We start from the raw sequence: 22,270 nt of genomic DNA on the forward strand, positions 1-22,270 counted from the left end.
GAACTCATCTTTGTGTCTATAATGTTTTGTATCATCTGCCGTATTTAAACCAGGGCACTGGTGTGTCTGTTAAAGGGATACATGTATTGCATATCTATGTCACAATTTCATCACAGCTGTTTGTACACAAATTTCACCACATATTGTCACACTGTATCAATGCACAAATGGCACAAACCTTGCTATTTCAGGAACAAGGAGGTAAATAATATTAATCTGAAATGCAGATTACACCGTGATGTGAGAATAATCCAAATTTACATACTGTCAAAGGAGAGTGTTGACTGTCAACTTCTCTTGAAATGATTGCAACTATCATGTATCCCGTGGCCATTTTGGAATGAAGAAGTCTTCAAAGACTCGTTGACACACACTTTGACCTTGTCATCAGGGATCTATTTTACTTTTCCAGCCAGTGTAGCTGGCAGCAGGTGGGGCTCGTGATGTTCTAGCTGACTGTGTGATCTCCGTTTGCTAATGTGCACTGCATATATTTGCTTTTCTTGAAGTGCTCCATGGTGAGGCCATCTGCTATCAACCATGTCCAAGAAAAGCCCTTGAAAATATTTGAGGTTTGGGGGAACACTACTTTTTCACAAAACATGTGAGACATGTCCCTTTGTCACCTGTCTCTGTCTTGAAGAGAGAAGAGGTCATGGCTTGCTCTCCTGATCATGTGGTCTCAGTTACCATATAAATGGGCCTTGGGACTCTATGTAGTACTCAGCCTCATTGTCTGAGGCTTTGAAAAGCCTCCTGTAAATCACTCCATAAAAGCTCCAGTAGATGCTTCATCTTAGGAGGCTGAGGTGGGATCTTGAATCAGGTTGGCTGGCTGAAATGTGTAAGTGAGCAAGCATTGTTGACAGCCTCATCCAGTGTACATATTGCACAGGTATTGCATCTTTTTAAGATCAATTGTGTAAATGGAGAAAGTGTTATTTCATATCAATACTGATAGCTTTAGTGTGTCTTCTGTAAATTCACACGTTGAAACACTACCCTCAGTAGTTCCAAATGGGGCCTTGTTTGGAGATAGGGTATGTAAGTGCTAACTAGAAAGTGAAATCCTGAGTGTGGGGCCTAGTTTAATCAGACTGATGTTCTTTGAAAAGAGGAGCTTAAGACAAGCAGGGAAACATGAGATGTGTTTACACAACTGAAAGATGATGGAAGGACCAAGAAAGACAGGCATTTGAAGGCCAATGAATGAGACCTTAGCAGGGAGCAGGGAATCAAACTTAGTGACACCTTAGTCTTGGACTTCTGGACTCCAGAACTGTGAAAAAAAATAAACCTGTACTGTTGAAACTTCCCACTGTTTTACATTTTATTGGAAATAGCCCTGGTAAGCTGACAATGCAGTCCTTAGGAAAACTCCATCATGATATTTGAGCCTGCTGTACCTGTATGGAAACGTGATACTGTGGGTTACAAATACACGAACCTATGTGTCAACTAAAAATGTAGGGCCACTCAGTGTTTGTGTTAACTTTTGTTTCATTACATTTCTTCTTTTTTACTTTTCTTCCTGCTTCTCTAATTTGCTACACCTAAGGTCCCTGAAAACTTGGTGTAAGAACTGCAGTCTGAAGAGCTAATTTGCAGGAGAGAGGAAGAACAGAATGATCACAATTCTCTCCCTTATTCTCTCCTCCTCCACTCCTTACTCCAAATGGAACAGTACTAAGGAATGCACTAATCTATTTACATTTATTTTGTATTTGATCCTTTTAAATGTCTATGTTTGTGAACATGCCGCAATTTCTCAGGACATATGATTAAAATGTTTGGAAAATACTGAGTTATAATGAGTGAGACACGCGGACTCTATTGCTTTGGATTCTATGAATTTACTTAATTTTGGGAGTCTAAGCCTTCTATTTTGAAAGTAATGAAGAAAAACTTCTCAGGAGAAATGACACTTATAATCCAGAGTAGTTATTTGTCTTCAAGTAGGAAGTAGCACCTTTCCCACCAGAGATGTGCAGGGAAATACTTAGATCATCTCTCCAAAGTGTGTGTGGATATTTGAAGGTAATGATTATGCTAGCTATCATTATTTTCTGCCACTTAGAATTGTTAGTGTTTCGCTATCATTATTCAATGGCTTAGTCAACATGCCTGGTCCAAAGGTTATGTGGTAGGTTTGTAATAACAAAATTGAATCTTGCTCTCTAAAATTAACATTATGATCTGCTCATATAAAATGTGTATGTGTTTAAGAGAAAATGAGAGAGTGAGTAGAGGGTGGGACTTACTTCTGAAGGCTTCTGACGTTATCAGAAAGCTTAAATGTTTTCATGTGTGAGCCTGGCATGACAGGCCCCTGTGTTTGATAGCATTTCAGAGGCTAAACTGCTTCTTGTCCTTTTCTCAAAAGTCTCACTGCAGATTTTACATCTTAATCTCTAGGTGAGATGCCATTTAAATATTAAAAGTGAAGTCTGTCATACTTGGTGCACAATTTTCCCATCTAGGGGAAGGACCAAGAAATAGGTTAATGTATCACCATCTGGACGATGTTTACATCTTGTTCTTTTTAAGAGCACTAGGGCATTAAACATCACAATAAATAACTTCCTACCTTCCAGATCCTGTGAGTGTCCTTTTTGTGACATCAGAAATGATAATAATTTGCTGGTACTGTGTGACTGCCAGCTCAGGGAGCCTGGAGGCTACACTAGCCTTTTAGGTCCCTCCTTTATGGTAACAAAAGCAACAGGTGGGTGGGTTTGCTTTTATAGACTCCCAAGTAAACTCTCCTTATCTCAGGATCCTCCTTTTCAGCTTTATGGATTCCACTCATGGAAAAATAAACAAGCTGTATTCGATTAATCCCACCTATAGTCTTTTAAATGACTTCCTTGTTGCAGTTACTAAATATAACTAGGAAAACAGGCAAATCATCAAAAGTGCCAAGAATGGAGAAGCCATTACTTCAGCTATTATAACGTGATGCTAGTTGAACTGCTCCCTGCTGCAAGGAATGAAAACTAAGGCATCATCACCACAATTGACCATAAACAGAAACCCCCAGTTTGACACTTGCAGATAATGCGGTTTTTAAAGTAAACAGGTGTTTGTTGACACACATTTCCCAATGGTTTAGATTAAAGGCAAGCTCCAGAACCTGAAGGCAAGGCTTCTGGGTATAGTGGACACTTGTATCAGAAATCTACAGTTGACTTTTAGCTCAGATAGCTTTTGGGGGGGATCAGGAACTTTCTGAGCCTCAGTTCCTTTTCTGTTAAATGAGCTGTCACAGAGCTATTGTGGGGACCGGAAGAGGAAATGTCCAAGTCCTCTGTAATACTGTAACCCCCTCCACAGATATGCCATAATCCATTATTGTACTTGTCAGAAGAAAACAGCAAATCAATATAACCGGAGGAATCCTGACTCCACTGGATCTATATTCTGCTTGAATAAGCCATTATCATGGCAGTTCCCTTGAGCTGCTTGACTTTAAGAAAAGAGGCAGGGAACATGACAGGGACTCCACGAAGTGCAAGCACTGAGACAAATGCTTTCATGTTTTTTATCTTATTTCATCCTTACAAAAACCCTATAAGATAGGCATTATTAATCCAATTGTACAAATGAAGAACTTGAAGTTCAGAGAATTGGAGTGATTTTCTAAAATAATCACACAGTTCATGAGCAGCTGAGTTGTGACTTGATCTAGTAGCCCAGGGAATATCTTCCTATTCATACGGCTTAATAGAAGTGAGTTGAAACATCCATCACACTGATTCAAAGTCTGAATGTGAGAATTCAAATGCCTGGTGCTTATACCTTTTAGGAATGTGACACTGTTGATATATCATCAGTAATATTTGCTTTCTAACATTGTTCAGATGTGATTCTTTTGCAGTTAGTAACAAGCTTTGTCTCAAGCCCTTCGGGGGATGAGTGAACAGTGAAACAGAACAGTGAAGTACAAGAAGAGCCTCATGGTCATGACCATATTGGAATCTCTAGGGTAAAATGGGTTCTTAGTCCATTCCTACTTCCTAAAGTCAGTTCTGAATCTAACATCCTGGGGTTTGCATATAGCTCTACTCCAGAATTTGGGGAAATGGTTCATGTCATATGTGAGATGGAAAGCAGTTTGGGAAATGTGTATCTGCTATTTTGAGGAGGTGGCCAACTTTGAATTCTTCCTACGTGTGCATTAGGTTTTCTCTTCCTTAACTCGTATTTATTTTTGTTAATATATGGCAGCTATGATTCAAGTTCTATTCTCCTATTACTCCTATTTCTTTTTGCTTTCAAAAGTTCTGGGATAATTACACAATTTGCAAGAAATATCGAAACTTAGAAATCAGCTATTTCACCCCGTACCATTTTAAGATATTAACTGAAACTGTGATTCAACTGTGATTTTTTTTTTTTTTTAATTTGAAGGGTTGAGTGACACAGGGCGGGAGTTGCTTCCATCCTAAATTCCCAAAGTAATGTAACAATCTGGGCTAAGCTAGGCCAAAGCTGGGAGCCAGGGACTCCATCCTAGTCTCCTACATGGGCCATAGGGGCCTAAGCGTTGGAGACATAATCTGCTACCTTCCCAGGTGCCTCAGTAGGGCGCTGAGTCACAGGCAAAGTAGCCAGAGCTCACACTGTTGCTCTGAATTGGGATGTCAGTATTATCAATGGTAGTTTAGTTCACTATACTCTAATGCCAGGTGGTTTCATACTTTGTTGTGTCTATGTGTGTCTCTGTAGACACATGTGGGTTAAATACATAAGACTTTAGTTAAACCCAGCAGCTTTTATCACACGATGATCTAAAATGTCTTTTCTCTTTTTCCTTTTGTGGTTGCACCTTACCTTTAGTCAGAAAACAGTCACCCTTGCTCTCCTAGCTCATATTCACCTCTTTATGCCATGAAATTCAATAATTCCAAAATGTATTTCTGAATAGGAATTTGCTTTATATTCATGATTTTGGAATAGTCCAATAAATATTTCCATAGATCCGAGTCTGTGAGAAGTACTTACATCTTCTCTGAATCAGATTAGATGTCAGTAAGTATCTTTAGCTGTGTACTGAAAGATAATTTCTTCTAAGCAATGCATCATCTATGTATATAGATATTAGATATGTACTTCCTCATCTCAGAAAAAAAATTCTGCTAAGGTGTCTAGATCCATGAGTTTCAAAATTACAGAAATAAAGCAAGTATTTGCTTTTATCAACAAAAGGTGTAATATTTGAAAACAGTCCAAGTGATTTTTTTTTTTAAACCAGGGTTTCTGAACTTGTCAAGTTCGGTGCCCTGCTGAAAGTGAATTCCTTTAAGATCTCTGTCACAGCTGCCAGGCTCGGTTACCAGGGAGCTCTTGATCTCGCACAGGCCAGCTTGGAGTACTCTGGCTGTTGCTCAGCTTGCAGAGATCCTACCCATCTGGACATCTGGAACAAGTCCAATTCTATGCCACATGATACTTCTTTGGACATTTAAGCTGACCGATTTTATAGAATCTTCAGTCCTTGATCCAAGTTCCTTTGGTTCACCATGGCCCTTGAGCATTCTCTAAGCTAACCAACTTTTTGTAAAACATACAGTGCTTCAAGCTGCACAAGCTTCAGGAAGCACCTGAGTCACGTGCGGTAGGGAATGTCTTTCACCCTTCTCACTCTGCACACATTTCCTATTGCTACTGAACATATGGAGCTTCTGGTAGGTACATCAGGTACATTGGGCTTACATACACCACCAGTAACAACAACTCATTGTTTCAAGGCCAGTTCAAAGTCATGGTTTCCATTTCTCACAGTTTTGGAGATAACAACATACAATCTTTCTTATCTAATCATATTGGGCTGTTAAGAGAAGTGATTGCTGTCTTTTAATGTAGAATTTTGTCATAACAAAATCCTGTGCCCTAATATCATGTCAGCAAAATTTCCTAGTAAAACTAAGAATTTTACTTAATAGATGAAAGGATAAAGAAAATGATATATATACAAAAAGGAACACTACTTAGCTGTCAAAAAGAATGATTCCCTGTCTTTTGCAACAAAATAGATCAACTGGAGCCCATTATGCTTAGTGAAATAAGCTAGTCTTGAAAAAGAACAAACATGCATTTTCTGATATGATAGTTAGCAAAGAATACTAATATATAGATATGTATATGAAAACTGTTTTTTTTAAGCCTCTGTCTACATGTTTGTGGAACAGATCTTTCAACTCTTTATTGAACATTATAGTTAGTGGTGCAATAATTCTGCAATTATAAAGTAAACTTAAATTATGTTGTAAAAATTGTATAAAAATGAAGGAAGGAGGGGGAATGAGAAGCAAAGTTTAGTTATCTCCTTAGAACTGTACCTATGAAATATGTTCTCTTTATATAAATAAGTTTCAAAAGTGATTTATTTTAGGAATTAACATTTCCTAGCTGAAAGATATTTACATAAATTCCAGTATTTTGTTTCTACATTTTTCTTAAATTAAAAAAAAACCAATGAATTGTATAACTATATTTTAAAGAGCTTTCCTGCTTCCAATATTCTTCACAGTGTGCTGGAGCCATTAACAACACCTCTGATGTGGTCAGTTGTCCTTGTGGAAGGTGTGGACCCTGCTGTTGTGGTCCTCTGGTCTTCTTGGTCTAGCCCCATGTAACCAAAGGGCTGACAAAACCTAGTGTTACATTTCCTGGGCTGTCTGCACCCTCCAGCTGGAGACTGATTAGCGTGGAGACTCCACATCTAGACCATACTATGCTTATGCACACACTAGAGACCAGTGAGTTTACTCCTAGAGACCCATTGTCTCTCGCTTCCATCCTACTTCTCCAGATAGATGCAGTTGACATCAATGCTATTATGTCTATAATTTGAGTACAGACTTGCTACAGATTTAGCATTTGAACCACTGGCTTGTTAATGAAAAGAAGATGACATATGGATTCTGTAAGTCTCTCCCCCTATTTCCAAACTCCAGGCAGCTAAGGGCCATCCTGTACCATGGACCGGAGAAGCTGTTCCGGTTGTAAGGCTAGAGGATGTGTGACAGTTGGAAATGAACCCAAGAAGGCAAATCCTTCTTTGAATAATTCTCAATCCTGTGTGCAATTTTCCATAAAGATTTAAAACTAAGCAGATTAGGCCACTGTGGTACTTGTTAGGACAGGCAGCACAAAACACACTCAAAACATTTAATGTGACAAATGGTTCTCAGCAAACACAGCCACTGTCAGGAAAAACGGATGCACTAGGAGTTCTAGCTCCATGCATGTTTGATTATTAGCAAAATTAATCTATTGAAAGGTAAAAGTTGACTGAGTTAGCCTGTCTGAAAAATCACTGTGAGAAATGAATATTCCTAAATGATTACAGTTTGACATAACTAGTCATGCATATTTTTGCCCTAAGCTTTTTGTTTTCAAAATAACTCCATAACTGAAATTGAAATTCCGAGTGTATTTATCCTTTCTTAATCATAGGATTGACATGAATCTGGGTTACTTACTAGAGAAGCATTTTCTGCAGATTTGAGCAATTACGAAATAGACGTTGGACAGGTATGTCCAATGCTCAGCAGTGCAGGGGCTTTTGCTAGTACAGATTCACTGGGTTGAGTGTGGGCACATCAGGTTCTAACACTGGCCTGAGGGCTCTGGTAATACTTTGTAAATATTAGCAGCTGTGTCTATATTAGCCTCCTGGAGTGTGGGAAGTTAAGTATTGGAGGAAAGTTTTGGGCAGTGATAACCCTGTAAATTTTCAAAATTGTATCAGTGACATGTCCTAGGAAAATGTTGAAATTTACAGAAGAAGTAGACGTATACCAAAAGACTGCCATTCTATATGCAGGGGAGCATAAAGGTTACCTGAATTCTTCCCATAAAATGCTGCTGTGACTAAATGGGGGATGCAGTTCACTATTGATGGTCATGCCTTTGGATGAATACCTTTCATCTTTTACTTTTCATCTTTTTGGGAATCGGGAGATCACAAAACTTAAGTGACTAGCTCATGGCATCTAAAACTCGTTTCCATCAGTCACAATTTCTTGACCCATTGATACCACCAGAAAGATTGTGATTTGTACCAAAAACCCCCTCATTTTCTGATAAACCCATTTGGTTTTGCTTTATAAAAACATGTAGTTCAGAAATCGCTATCCTATTTATATGATGTTTCTCATTGAAATTTTGGATGAGTCTTCCAGACTCTAAACGTCTGGCTCCATTTCACTCTTTCTTAAGGGCCTGATTTTCCTTAGATTTTGAGGCTGATCCTCTGTAAATGGTTTCCACTCATCCTTTTGGGACGTGGGATTCTTCCCTTTTAACGGCACACATCTGTCTCTCAGGAGCAAAAAAAAAAAAAAAAAAAACAACAACAAAAAACGGTGTTAACTCTTTAGTAGTGATAAAACCATTTGCTTTAGGAAGTTTTCCTGAACTCAGTGTCATTTGAGAAGACTATAGGTTTTGTAAGTTTGCCTGTAGTTGATGCTAGTTGAGAATCTAAGAACCTTTTTTTCTTCTTAATTTATTTATGATACAGTTTCATAGGGATTTCCAAGACTCTAGTGCTAGTGTTGGCCTGCATCGTGATCACAGTTGTCCATGGTATCCCTCCTCTGATTTCTTTTTATCTCCTTCTCTTCATTGTGATTTCCAATAAGATCACTCACCGCTTCATAAAGGAACCTTTACTGACAACATGATGCCTTCATGATTGTTTAATACTTTCTGGACTTCTCAAAAATTTGCTGCATGCCTGCGAATTTTTAGGAAACTGGCATAGCCCAAACTTTCTTCCTTTTCTATGCTGTTGGAAAGGTCAATAATTTTTTTTTATTTTGATTTGAAAGGTATAGGAGAGAGAGAGAGACAGATGGAAATAGAACCACAGTGGTGGGAGCTGGGCTAGGCTGAAGCCAGCAGTCAGATCCAGGTTTCTTTCAAGCATTGGAACCACTTTCTGCTGTGTTCCCAGGAGCCTTAACATGAAGGCGGATTGGAAGTTGAATATCTGGGCTTGAACAGGCATGCATATGGGCAGCTTCTCTTGTTATAACATCACACTGGACCTGTCAGTGAGAATGATCTCATCAGTGGGGTTCAAATGGAGCCTCATCTTGCTCTCATTGCCCATGAACACTTCCTGTAGAGGGTGGGTTGACGCAGGTGGCTGTTGTCAGTCCTGATTGTCATAGCTTTTTAATTATATATCATAAATTATAGCCCAGCATCATGCTGTTGTGATGCCTACCCTCAACATATCTTGACAATAGGATGCTGGACTTTCTATCATTGCCTATGCCTACAATGTCCGAATGATGGACTTACGAGTTATTTTGAAGGACTATACTATTGTAATAATGTAGAAGAAATGAGGAGGGGAGGAGAAAAAACATCCCTGAGCCTAAAGAAATGTGAGGAAGCAAAAAACAAATAAGCAATAAAACCTTAAACCATCTGAAAAATCATTTTCTCTCCCACCATCAAGGAAGCTCATCTTCCTTATTTGCTATTAGGTTTACAGGTTTGAACTCTAAAAGCATATCAGGCCACATCTTTGGACTATGCACACAGGATGAAACGCTTACCTGATTCTCCAGTAAATTTTCAAAGTGGATGGAGATTGAAAGAGTATCTGTGTCAGTACCAATCCAATCTTTGGCAACCAATAATTTGTACCTGACACATTTTTAAGCATTGACCATTTAGAAAGATAAGAGCACTTATGTCATAGAACTTCCTGTCTGACAAGGGGAGATAGTAATGATGTAAAATAGATAAACACGATACTTTTTAGTACTGATATGGGCTATGAAGCCAACATCAGGTGATATTGCAATGAATAGAGCACTGATTGAAAAAATTCTCTGAGAGGGCCTGTGAGTCAAGCCTTAAGAACAGAAAAAGCCACAGGGAAACAAGCTTATGTCCAAGAGCGAGAAGACTAGAAAAATAAACCTGTGGTCTAAGGTACTATGTCTCTGAGAGATACATGTATGAGAAAGGAAGAAGGATGTCCTTAGATTAGTGTGAATCAGAATTCTTGTCCAATCTCATATTTGGGTTCATGACTGCATCCCAGGCAGGATGCTGGGGGGCTTCTGTGAATTTGAAACATCTAATAATGCAAGGCCATTCACTCAATGTTGCAGGTGTAGGGTTAGGAACATTTTAATCTTTACTGATCTTTGGATAACACCAGGGGACAGACACAGAAGATCTGAGAGCTAAAGCACTTGTTCTGCCACTCGGAAAGAAAAAATGGGTGCAATGCTGGATGGTGTTGTAAGAGCTAAGTGTTGTGAAATAAGCTCTGTGTGACCCAGGAAGATATACTCTATCTCTCTTTCTCTCTTTCTCTCTCTCTCTCTCTCTGGACTTCATCGCCAAAAAAAGAGGAGGCAAGAAGAGCTGACCAGCCAAGTGCTTCCCATCTCTATGCCAGAATTCTGCAGAATTCTGATCTAAGATGCTCTATTAGCACACAGGATGTAACACACCTGCCTGTTGAGAGCAGACAAAGGCAAGGCAGGGGAGACACATGGTGTGGAGTATGTCTGGAAACTGATTCCCGCAAGTGGCTTTTCATCACAGAAGCTGCAAGGACAAGGTTTTTATCTAGAGAACAGGCTGTGAACAGAAAGAATTAATACTGCAAGTGACTTTTATGTAGCTCCTCTCTGCCTGTGGGGGGTGTATGTGTGTGTGTGTGTGTGTGTCGAAGGGGGAGCGATGGATGGCCGTGTTTACATCTGTGTCTACTTCCTTGGATTATGCTGAAAGGCTTCTGCCTGGAATGGAAAATGCCCCCATAGCTTGTGCATTGATTTGCACATAACAACGGAAACTGTATTTTCATTGCCGTAGCCAGTGCCAACAAAAGAGCTCCTGGATCCAGTGATGGCACATTGTTTGCTGAACTGAGCTGCTCCCTCTCCAGACAAAAGCTGCACTAGAGACGTGACTTCAAGCTCACAAATTAGAGTGCTGATTCAGTCTGCAGCCTTTCAGTATAATCTTTTCCCCAAGATTTTGTTGTAAGCAGTTGAAGAGAAAAACAACCCAACAGGCCAATATTCTCAGAAATACCAGCTATAGCATATCTGAGGGCCAGAAAATGCTTGCTTTTCCTTCAGATCCCTCATACTCTCACCCCTGCATAGGTGGCTTGCCTGGTTCTGACACGAGAAGTTGAAGCTACTTGATTGAACATTTTATCTTGCCATCACAGACATTTTTATAATGGTACATATAACAGAGTTGTATTTCTTGCTAATGAATATGGCTGGCCCCAAAGCATATCTCACAATTTTCTTTCAAGAGCTTACACTTGTTCTGTTTTTCAATTAGAATAATGACTATGGGCTACATAATAATAATCAAAGACCACAGAAAATAACACTATAAAATGACTCTGCATATTAGTTTTGCAAATACTTTGTATACAAATAGATGCATATACACACATGCAAGTCATGTATGTAGATTTTTAGTAGAGCAATGACCTGTGCACAAACTTTTCAATGCATGGTCAAGGTGTATGTGTGAGAGTGCATGCTTACGTATATACACGTATTTATTCCCTAGATCAGACAGCAGTGGGAAGTAGTGAAAATAGGCATTTTGATGCCAGTTATGTGAAGGGATTTGAAAAAGTTTATGGAATAAATGAAATTAAAAGAGAAGTTTAAAAGGGTGAATGAAAAAACTCTTGAAATTTATGAACATACTCATTTATACACGTGTTCCATGAACTTCTTGATGACCTTCTCAAAGTGTATTGGGAAATTTTTCAACACACAAATTCACTAATTTTTCAACAAAGATGTATCATTTTCAAGCACTGTGTTACATATTAGAGAAATAATGAGTAAGACAATTTGCTGTTGAACTTTCATTAAAATTTGGATATTGGAACTTCTAGGAGGACTTGACTAGATCTGTACTTAGTAATAGAATACAAGATTTTTTAAGATGGAACAGAATAAAATATATCCAATAAAATAAAAATAAGGGATGCTTTTAAACACCTGAACCAAGTAAATTTTGAACACTTAGGCATATTTTTTGTTAAGATTTCAGATAGCCAGAGAAAATAGGAACCACTGAATTATATATAATTTTATAATCTTAGGATAAAAATTTGCTGAGAAAAGTTTTATTTCTGTAAAATAAAGTGGGAATTTGTGTACTCTCTGGATAGCAAGCAACATAAATAACTGGCATATCAGGTGATAAAATAATATCTTCCAATGTTATATTTCAAAAGCAAACACGACAATCAGAACAAAATTTTGCTTCAGTGTGGGAAGAAGTTGAAGATGCATATTTTGACAATCTACCTGAAAGCACAGGACAGTCTGAGTTTATCTCTAGGATCATTCAACAGTGCGTCTTGAGCATCAGCTGTCATTTAAATGAATACTTGCCAAGTCATGGTAGCCATATAATTTAACTAATATGTATTTCAAGACACATATTCCATTTTCAACAAAGCCAGAATAGTACCTTTAAAATAGCAACATCATAGAAAACAAGTTGATATTTTATTGCTCAAAATGGAAGGCCCTTTGGGAGACTCAGGTTATCTTTAAGTCCTGTTTTCAGTATTTCTGGGTCCCAAAGATAGTTCTCTGAGTTGTCTTTCCCAGTCCTGCCAATTCACATGTGGGGTTACAGAACTAATCTAAAGCCATACAACTAATTGGCTTTCTGTTTCGAAAAATATTCTTAAGAGAAACAAAGAGAGAGAGTGGCTTCACTTTGCAGCTGGAGCTGTGCCTCATGGAAGCTGGGATTTCAGTGCAGGTGTCCCATAGGGATGGCAGGGACTGAGTTAGATATACCATCACTAGTGCCTCCTAGGGTCTGTGTCATTAAGGAGTTGTTGCTAGGAGCCAAGGCCAGGTATCAAACTCAGACTCTGAGATGAAATGTGTGTCTTTACCGGCATGTACCTACACTACAAAATGCCCACTCCATAGTTGATGGCTTTTGATATTTGAACTCCTTTTCAAAGGAGTCAAATATTCAAACATACATCTTATGAAATAAGTTATCTATTTGCCATCCATGTTAGATGTAAGATGTACTCTATCACAAAGATATATTTGTAATGAATAGCACCCTAGGTTGGATGGCAGCAGCATTGTTACATCTCCTGTTAGAATTCCAACTGCCATTCAGCCTTTATTTCTGTGTTTTCAGCCATGATAGTGATTCCAACTATGGCAAAACCTACCTTCATAATGTATATTATCACAGGCAAAGATTAGGAGCTTAAAAAAATGCTTGGACATTGGTTTTACTTTGTTTCAGAGGAACTGACATCATGTCTAGGAATGGATCTAAGTGCAGGTTCAAGGTAACAAACAATTTGGGAGTTCCTCTTAATGGAATCAAACCTAGACTTGCTAGGAAACTCAGTGTCTGAACCTGCTTGTTTTCCAGAAATCAGGATATTCTTTCTGACCTAGGCTTACAAATTTCTATCAAGTGAAACTACCAGAATCATTCCTTCACCTGTTTTGTTCCACACTAACTCATCTAAAATATTTCCTTCTTGGCCTGAGTTGATGTTGTGAGGAGGATAACCAGGGCCAAGCTGAAAATGTATTGGATTTTTACTCCAAAGATACAAATCCCTCTTATAGATGGGAACTTGCTAACTATGTGGCCATCAACAAGCTATGTAATCACCCTGAGCATTGAGCTCTTCAGTTGTAAACTCAGGTCAAAAAGTGGTTAACCCAATCATAGAATATGTACTATGTATACAAGGCACTGGCCAGGTAGTAGATTACTATAAATACTAACATTACTTAATAAAATATGGGCTCCAATAATAAATATTTCTTGTACAGATTTGCTTGAAAAGAGTTGCACAATTTTGTCTGTTGAAACTGGAGTCTTTTTCATGTTTAGCATTTGATTTTAGACCAAAGATAATAATCTTAATGGTCATATGAGAAACAGGACAAACTGAAAGTTTTACTTAGTAACACAGTCCCTCTCTCTCAATTATTTTCCATCATAACACTGATGTTATGTCAAACTTGACCTGGAAGGATTTTAACTGTTTAAAGTGTCTATTCAGAGGGCCTGAGAACAATACATTAAGAAAAAGGAATTAAGAATTTCCTTATAGTAATGATGTTCAGTTAACACAGGCGATCTAGACGTATGCCTGTTAGCAAGAATTGTCATACCACCTGTTGTTGAGTGTTATTTTCATTAGGACTTTGGGAAAGGATTAGGTTGATGATTATCCAGGTGAATTTTTATATAGAGATACCGTTGACAGTTATTTTCATTAAATAGTTTAATAGAGCACTTTTTAATCCATTGAGCATGCATGAATGAAGGACTGATGTCAGAGCCTTCCCCCAAACTAAAGTATTCCCCACACTGCTTTGGTAGGCTTAGGAGACCTTTCCTCCACGTGTTTACCTGAGATTCAGACTTATTGTGAAGTACAGTGAGGAGGGGTAGGTCAGCTGCAGACTCCAGCCTGGCCTCCTGTTGAATGCAGCAGATAGCTCTGCATCATCATCCTCTCACTTGGTTTTCATTGGAGCTGTATTGTGTCCTCTCCTTTTTATTCTAGAACAGATCTCGTGCGCATGCTTGTATTGTACTGCATGTTTACTTAAGGCAAGGCAGGTAGACGGGCAGAGTATGCTTTTCTATTGCCAGCACAGGTGTGCCCTGAAACAAGATCAGGGAGACCAGAGAACTCGCAAGGTCACTGCCGGAGTTCCAAAATGCAAAGAGCAGATGGGATGCTAGAGCTAGCCGCGTCCAACTATTTCACACCAGTGAGGAAACTAAAAGTCAGAAAGGTCAAATAATATATGAAGATTATTTTAAGGTAAGAGACAGAATCATGAGTTCATATTGGAAAGAAACCTGGCCTGATCCACACCTGGCACTTCCTCTTATCAGCTTTGACTCTTGGTCAAGGTACATTATTTAACTGAATCTCGGTGTTCCTTTTTATGAAGTGTGTGAAGTGGGATGTTTATACCACAAAACAAAAAAAAAGTCAGTGTGTTTTTGGTCACCTAGTTATTTTAGTAATTATATTGGATTAACTCTACTTAAATGAAATGTAGTTATATTTTATTATAGGCTCTTCCACTGCCTCCCAACAATCACTTTTGGTAGGCACATGTACAGACAGCCCTCATGGAAACATACATGGTCATAATCCTAATGTCATTCTGCTACTGAAGAAGAGTCATCTACACTTTCCATGAGAAGGAACTGAGATCTCAGGTTGAAGTTCTGTCCAGGGACACCCAGAATGAAAGGCAGTCTTGCAGTCACTTGGTCCTTCGCCAACCCAACAATCACTCCATGGAGCTTGTAGAATTGGCACTGACATCCTGGCTTTCTTCATGCAGCTAACGTTCCCTCTTCTGTAATAAGGCAATGCTTTTCTTCCTAGCAGATGATTTCTTAAAGTCAGCCCACCATTCTCCCTCTGCCCCAGGGGAAAAGCAAGCAGGAATTGGGACTTAGGGAAAATCCAAGGTGGACAAACAGCGGTTGCTTACTTCATGTAGAAGAGCATGTGCTGACCCATCTTGAAAGCACCTGGTGGAGCTGGCCTTGCCTTGCAAGTTTTGGACAGCCATTCACTTGCTGCCTACTACCAGTGCTGGATAAAGAAAGCATTTTTGAAGAACTGCAGGGGCATGGCTATTTAATCCCTGCCTAATCTCTGGAGGCCTACAAACATTTTGATTTTTCAAATTTAGATCTTTAAGACCTAAGGTTGCAGAAACATTATGTTTATAGGAGGTCCAAGCTATGGAATTCAAGAAAAAGCAGGGAAATGAAAAGGTTGACATAGGGTTACCTGGTTTGAAAATTAGAGAAGCAAAATCCTGTTTACAAAATTATCATTTTTGTTTAGCAAGATATGTAGACTTAATTTTGCACAGAAAATTGCTTAGGAAAGAAAAAATCTCAGTGGAGCCCTTTAAAAGCAATTGAGTATTTTTAATAAGGCAAATCTTTTGATTCCATTTAGCCAAAAACTCTTAAAATCCAACACAAGTGTTCATTAAATGCTGCTTTACAAATTTTATTGTCTGCTTAATGACCTAAGAATATTAACATTCTTTGGACACTTAATTGTAATCATTATGACATACACTGAATTTTTTAAACAGCCATTAGGTAATTCAGTGTCATTTAGTGCCTCTAAACTGTCAGTCAGCTTCCTGATATTTTCTCTAAAAATTGTAAAATTAATTTATTCAGAAGCCTGCAAATTTCTAAGCAATTGTGTCTTACCGCCAAGTAGTCATTTAAAGCCTAAAACTCAATATATGGTGTGATGAATAAGGACTCTGGGGAGGCTTTGCATTTCATTCATTAAGAATGTTAAAAAGAATGTGGGCTGGACTTAGGACTGTCATGAAATGATGGCAGCCTCACTCCTGGAGAGGGGACAAGGAGTCTCTATCCATGAGCCAGAATGGAAAAATGCTATTCCCCCTTTTGAATAGCTCTCTCCCTTAACGGCAACAGACAGAATATGTCAGCAGTTTTGGGAAATCCTGGCTCTATGCTACGTTCTACACCCATGCTGCCTCTGTGGGATATAGCTTCTTTTCCTTCAGATACAGAATGTACTTCTTGGGGTTTTTGAGAGGAATCAATTCAATGTAAAAGATGAAGTGTTTAGAAATCAAAATCTGTTTCTTTGAAATCAAAAACCATCTTAACGGTTGTTGCCCTGGCTACTTCTTAAAACCAGTACCAAATACTTGACTTTGGTTTTGGTGATAGTAAATTGTTACTCAAATCTGTTATGGCTGACCTTTACCACTGCCGCAGACTGGTGGTGAATGTTCAATGTCCCTGTACTCAAAAGAAAGTGTGTGAATGAATGTACACAAATCTACCCCATTGCTAGAAAATGAACTGATGCTATCTTGATCATCTAGTGAAATATGGAGGGAAGTTTGTGTAGGGCTGTAGATTTAAACTAAACTCCCTACCCAGCTCACCATCACACTTAGACTTCAACTTACTCATGTTAGCTACTGTTTCCACCACTAGCATATAAAAGCTCTATTTGGGCAGGAGTATTTGTTTAATTCACCATAATATACCTGGCACCAAGCACAATAACTGATGTGTAGAAACATGAATGAATGAATGAGATCGGTATAGGGTGACTATAAAAATGCTCATCTGTTTGCAGCTAAGGAAAACCTGGAAACTATTAAGAGTGCTTCACTAAATTCTGTTGTTCAATCTTACCATGTAAGATTAAGACAATTTGATTATTTTAATATGTTCTATATCAGTCTCATCAATAGTTTTGTCTGTTTTCTTCTCTCCATGAAGCATGAATAGTCAATGCCTCAGATGCTAAACTTTAAATGAAAGAACAGCATTAGCCATAAGCCCACTCTCTAAAGAAGTTACCCACCATTGAATGTTCATAAATGCCCACCGCTTACGCAACTTCATGCAATCAAAAGGCATGATTATAAGTAATGCCCATAATTAAGCAAGGACATTTGAAAAATCACTTGCTTCTACAGTACTTCAGGGACCTGTCAAATTATCCCATGGCAGATTGGAAAATAAGGGCTATGTTCAAAGTCATGACCCAACTGCCAGTGATGTGTTTCCATATTGTACCATGTGGGAATCACCACTGAGCAAATGCCAGCTTTGTTTATCAGCTGCAACATGAAAAGATGGGCCTGTAGGGATCTTCACAGAGAAGGATCCAGGGCAGATGGACAAGAAGGTCAACACAGCTCCCAGGATACGCTTGCCTTCATCAATCTTCAAGAAGGGATTTCCTCTGTCTTTATACAATCATACAGAGAGTGGACAAGGTTTTGACAGGACCGCAAGGGGATGCTTTTCTCGGTGTTTAAATTTCTCTGGTTGCTGTCTCCTTGAGTTTGGAGAACACTTCATTTTGTAGGATATTCCTAAATAAGACTGTGCACTTGGTGTGTCCAGGAGGAAACAAAGTATGCTTCTATTTCCACATCTAGAGCCAGTGCAAACAGTTATTAAATATTGTTAGAGAAAGTATAAAATGATGCAGCTGGCTCTGGTAAATCATCTTAATGCCTTCCTTTTGCACCAAGGCTTTTCCTTCCTTCTTTCTGACCTGCACTTGACCCTTCTGCTTCATTCAGGGCCTTCTCCAAACAAAGCCTTGTGATTGACCATTAGTGAATTAGATCAGTTTCAAGCTTTGGTGTCCCTATTTCCAGAGAGAGACAGATGTAACATAGAAAAGGATCCATGAAGAGATGTACTGCATTGAGATGATCTAATTTAGTCTCATGCATGTATACATGCAATAAATTTGTTTCCTTTTGAAATGTACCATGGTTGCCCTTTGATGCTTTGCCATATCCCAAGTCATCACGATGGGAAAATTCGGCTCTGGTTGAGACATTTTAATGTACAGCATGCAAGACAGGTACTCACCAGCACTGACCGTGATGGCTTCAATGAACTGTTCCCTCCAGCTGTTTGTCCCGACCACAAGGGCCAGGTTTGTCTTCTTAATGAGTTTATCCACAGTACTCTGCAAAGGTAAGAAAGAATCAGATAGTAACTGCTCAGTTTCTTAAGGCCCAGGGAGCCCCAAGATCTTGTGATCCAACCCCTAAATTACATATAAAGGGTAACAAATGTTAGGTTCAGAACAATTGCATGGGCATCAAACAGTGTTATGATTATGCAGACAAGCATGGTCATTAGTTGGAGAGACTCTGAAATGAAAACTTCTCAGTACTAAATACAACCCTCCTTTACTGATTAGTAGCCAATTAAGAATAGACTCATTGTTTCGAATAACAGGTGTTGCAAAAGTTCATTCATTCCCTTGAATGTTTGAGACTGTTTGTCTACTGCCCTCCTTTTAACACATTATGTGCAACTAAATTTATGTACACATTGATTACCATGACATATCTGAACAATGGGAAATGGCAGGCTTGTTTTATTTATTTATTTATTTATTTATTTATTATGTTAGTTGATGAAATGCCACCTGGCAGCAAACTTCAAGGTCGCTTGCTGCATGATCATGGTAGAATTTTTCTTTGGCTACCGATTTGGTCAGCCTTATGGCTTTTACAGAATTATACTCTCAGTCAACTCCTGATGCAAAGTAGAAAATACAAGCGTAGAAGAAAGCTAAACTAGTTAAATGCTTTTGGTTTAGGGCACACTACACTTTACCTTGCACTACGTTACTCTGACCCTGTTTTGCTGGCTGGGGTTGTACTGAAGACTCCTTGATTTTCATTAGACTGGTCAAGTGCTTAGTTTTGTAGAATTAGCATTTTCTATTGTTGTAAACCGAGTTACCAGAACAACAGGAGCAGTCAAGCATTTGCAAGAAAACTAAGTCAGCAGATGCACTCAAAGCACTACTACAAATCATGGCAACTACAGGGAGAAGGGCCGCTTCCAGGCGATCAAGGCTGCTTCTCCAGAGAAGCAATGACAGACTAATCTACCAAACATCCACACTTACTGTCAGAGCATCCTCCAATTTCCACTCATTGCAAAGAGGCAAAAAAAAACATGTATTAATTTTCTTAGGTCTGATCTTTACATGTTTAATGCAGTGTACCTGAATTGACTATGGTCTGAGAGGCAGCATTTTATCAGCCAACATAGAGTAAGGAAAAGGCAGTGGCGGGGGGGGGATAGAAAAGGTCAAAATCATGTTATATTTACAACTCTGCTGGTTCCAGACAGAGGCACTAGAACTGACTTGAAACATTGTCTTTCTCCAACGGGCTCATGTTGTGTTTGCAGCATTATTCCTGGCTGGATTGCATGTCTTTAGGGTGGTGACATTCAGCTCCTAGCCTTGTGTTTGGAACTGCTGGTGCCCCTGATAAAAGCCATAACAGCACGCCTGTTGCCTATCATAACTTGAAGCACATGACATGCATCTGCCTTTTCTCCCCTACTCAACATCTCTTCAAGCACTCTGAGCATCAGGGTGAGGCCAATTCAGAGTGCTGCACAGAATTTAACAAGAAATGACCTTGATTTTCCTATGCGTAATGGAAATTTGGGGCAGCTCTCTCCAAAGGGACATTATTTGTGCAGAAGCTAAAACAGAGCATCTCACCATGTGAGAGATAAACAATTGAACAGATAGGCTGCTCTACGTTATAACACAAGCTTTTCTGCAAAAAAATATGTTTAAGAACAATTTTAAAAATACACTGAATGTAAATCCACAATAGTCTAAATAATAGTTCATGTTAGTCCTGTGGAACTATGGTACAGAGGGTTTTCTTAGGACATAATTTGCATACATGTCACTCTTTGAGCTATGGGGAACAGGATAATTAATAAAGATGAATTTGAAGTTTAGAAACCTGAACTCAGACATTATTCTTTGCATTTAGCTGGATTCCAGGGATCCTAAATGCCAGCAAAAAAAAAAAAAACCCTGTACTGTACTAACTTTGCAAGAGTTTGTCTAAACGTCACCATCAGTGAGGAGTGCTGGTGAAGCCAAGCCTTTGGTCTCATCACATTAGGCAGCAACTCAGTGCAAAAGCAGAGTGGGAAACTGAGATGTCACCTATGCTTGGCTTCCTAATCAGGTCTGCAAGCTGAGAACAACAATTTTTTTTTAAAGATACTTCATTTGAATGTTAGTGTTACAGAGGGAGATATAGAGACAAACAAGTGGAGATCTTTTCTGTCAATTCACTCCTCTAATGGTTGTAACACAGCTGAACAGGCTGAAGCCAGAAACTTCTGGGTCTCTTCCATGGGTGGCACATGCTCAAAAACTTGGGCTATATTGTATTGTGCTTTCTAGGTCATTACTAGATCAGCAGTCTAGCAGGTTAGATTTAAATTTTTGTCCATATGGAAATGTCAGCAACATGGGTGGCAACTTAACATGTTATGCCACATCTGAGCACCCCAGAGGAACAAGATTTTTAAAATAACCATGTCTTAGAAAAATAAAATTTCTAAATGAATGATAAAAATCTCAAAATCCATGATTGGGGGCAGTTCAGAAATATGTCCCTAAGGCATCCTTTAGATGCTGTAAGTGCATTGGTGAACTTGGAGAGATGAGGGGAAATGACTTCTGTAAGCTGGTCTGGGAGGGTCAGTACACTGAACAAGCATATTTTCATTGAAATGGTTGGGGTCATCTCATAAGAGAACGCATCATTCCCTGGGAGAACCCAGGGAGGGGCAAGCTTGTTCTGGTAATGCCTCGTTACTGTTTACTCTCTGCCCTCTTTTAACAGGAATGAGTACAAGGAGGAATTCATAGATGCTCAGTGGACTGAAGGAGAGAGCTTAATTACATCTTAGCTTTTTAAAAATGTTTTCATCGCAAAGATATTTTACTTTCACTTATCTCCTGTCAGAAAAAGTTTTTAGAAAAATTAACAAATGGACCCAGCACTCCAGATGAAATCGTGAAGTTTCAAAGTTGGGGCCTGATTGTCCCTTTTGGAACCTGCATTGTGGGTTTTCAAGCAGGAGCAAAGTTTGATTTTGAAAGACAAGTAAGGAAAATATTTCTCTGCTCTGGGTTTGTGATGTTGGAAAGGATAAGAGAGGACATATTTTTTTCTTGTCTCACAGCAAAGTGAGGTATGGTTCCTTTTAAGGCTTTTACAGGGGTTAGGACTGGAGGAGTGGGAAGGGATGAGAAATGCGATGGGTGCAGACAGAGCAGCTAATAGTCAACAGGAATTTTTCCATCAAAGTTTTAAGTTCATATATTTAACTTCTAAAAAGCAATGACTTTCATTGCTTAGAGAACTGGGAATGCAATTTTTGTCAGCTCCAATAAAAACTCTGGTTGTAAGCAATGAGCCGTCAGTATGTAACTGCACTAAAATGGGTCTAGAGAGAGATAGATACATATAAATGAGAGTGTGTCAAAGGTATGTCTCCTTGGGCGAGGGAACACAAAGTATGTACTCCCTCCAAAACAAAAGCCTGCTAACCCAGCACTGCGAATAATTTTCTCGTGATAATGTTCACCTTTCCAATAGACGTTGGTTTCTTTCACATGTAACACCTTTGTGTCTTCCTCACTATCCCCTTAGACAAAGCCTTTCCTCTGGGGCACATCTAACCCTGTGTAGTGACAGATGCCACCTCTTCGGTTCTTTCCCTGATGTGATTTAGTTTACTGGATCTTTCTGTTCTCTGCCAAATCTACAAAATCAGTCTGGCTCTGAAGACCTCTCAATTCATGAGTTAATCTCTAAAATCAAAT

At 38.9% G+C, this 22,270-nt stretch overlaps 1 protein-coding gene across 20 annotated transcripts in view; it reads right to left on the reverse strand.

The window, feature by feature from the left end:
• Nucleotides 1-22,270, reverse strand: part of SLC8A1 (solute carrier family 8 member A1) — a 243,303-nt gene that overhangs the window by 19,155 nt on the left and 201,878 nt on the right. For 18 of the 20 annotated variants that reach the window (XM_040993129.1, XM_040993127.1, XM_040993128.1 and 15 more), the window contains one exon: nucleotides 18,469-18,568. In XM_040993129.1, the coding sequence (XP_040849063.1) occupies nucleotides 18,469-18,568 (100 nt within the window). Of the gene's footprint in view, nucleotides 1-17,669; nucleotides 17,672-18,464; nucleotides 18,569-22,270 lie in introns of all 20 variants that reach the window. The other 2 variants (XM_040993145.1, XM_040993146.1) reach the window with 1 other exon arrangement.

This window comes from Ochotona curzoniae, unplaced genomic scaffold (genome assembly GCF_017591425.1).
Source record: "Ochotona curzoniae isolate NIBS_2020 unplaced genomic scaffold, NIBS_Ocur_1.0 contig_883, whole genome shotgun sequence".
Classification (NCBI taxonomy): domain Eukaryota; kingdom Metazoa; phylum Chordata; class Mammalia; order Lagomorpha; family Ochotonidae; genus Ochotona; species Ochotona curzoniae.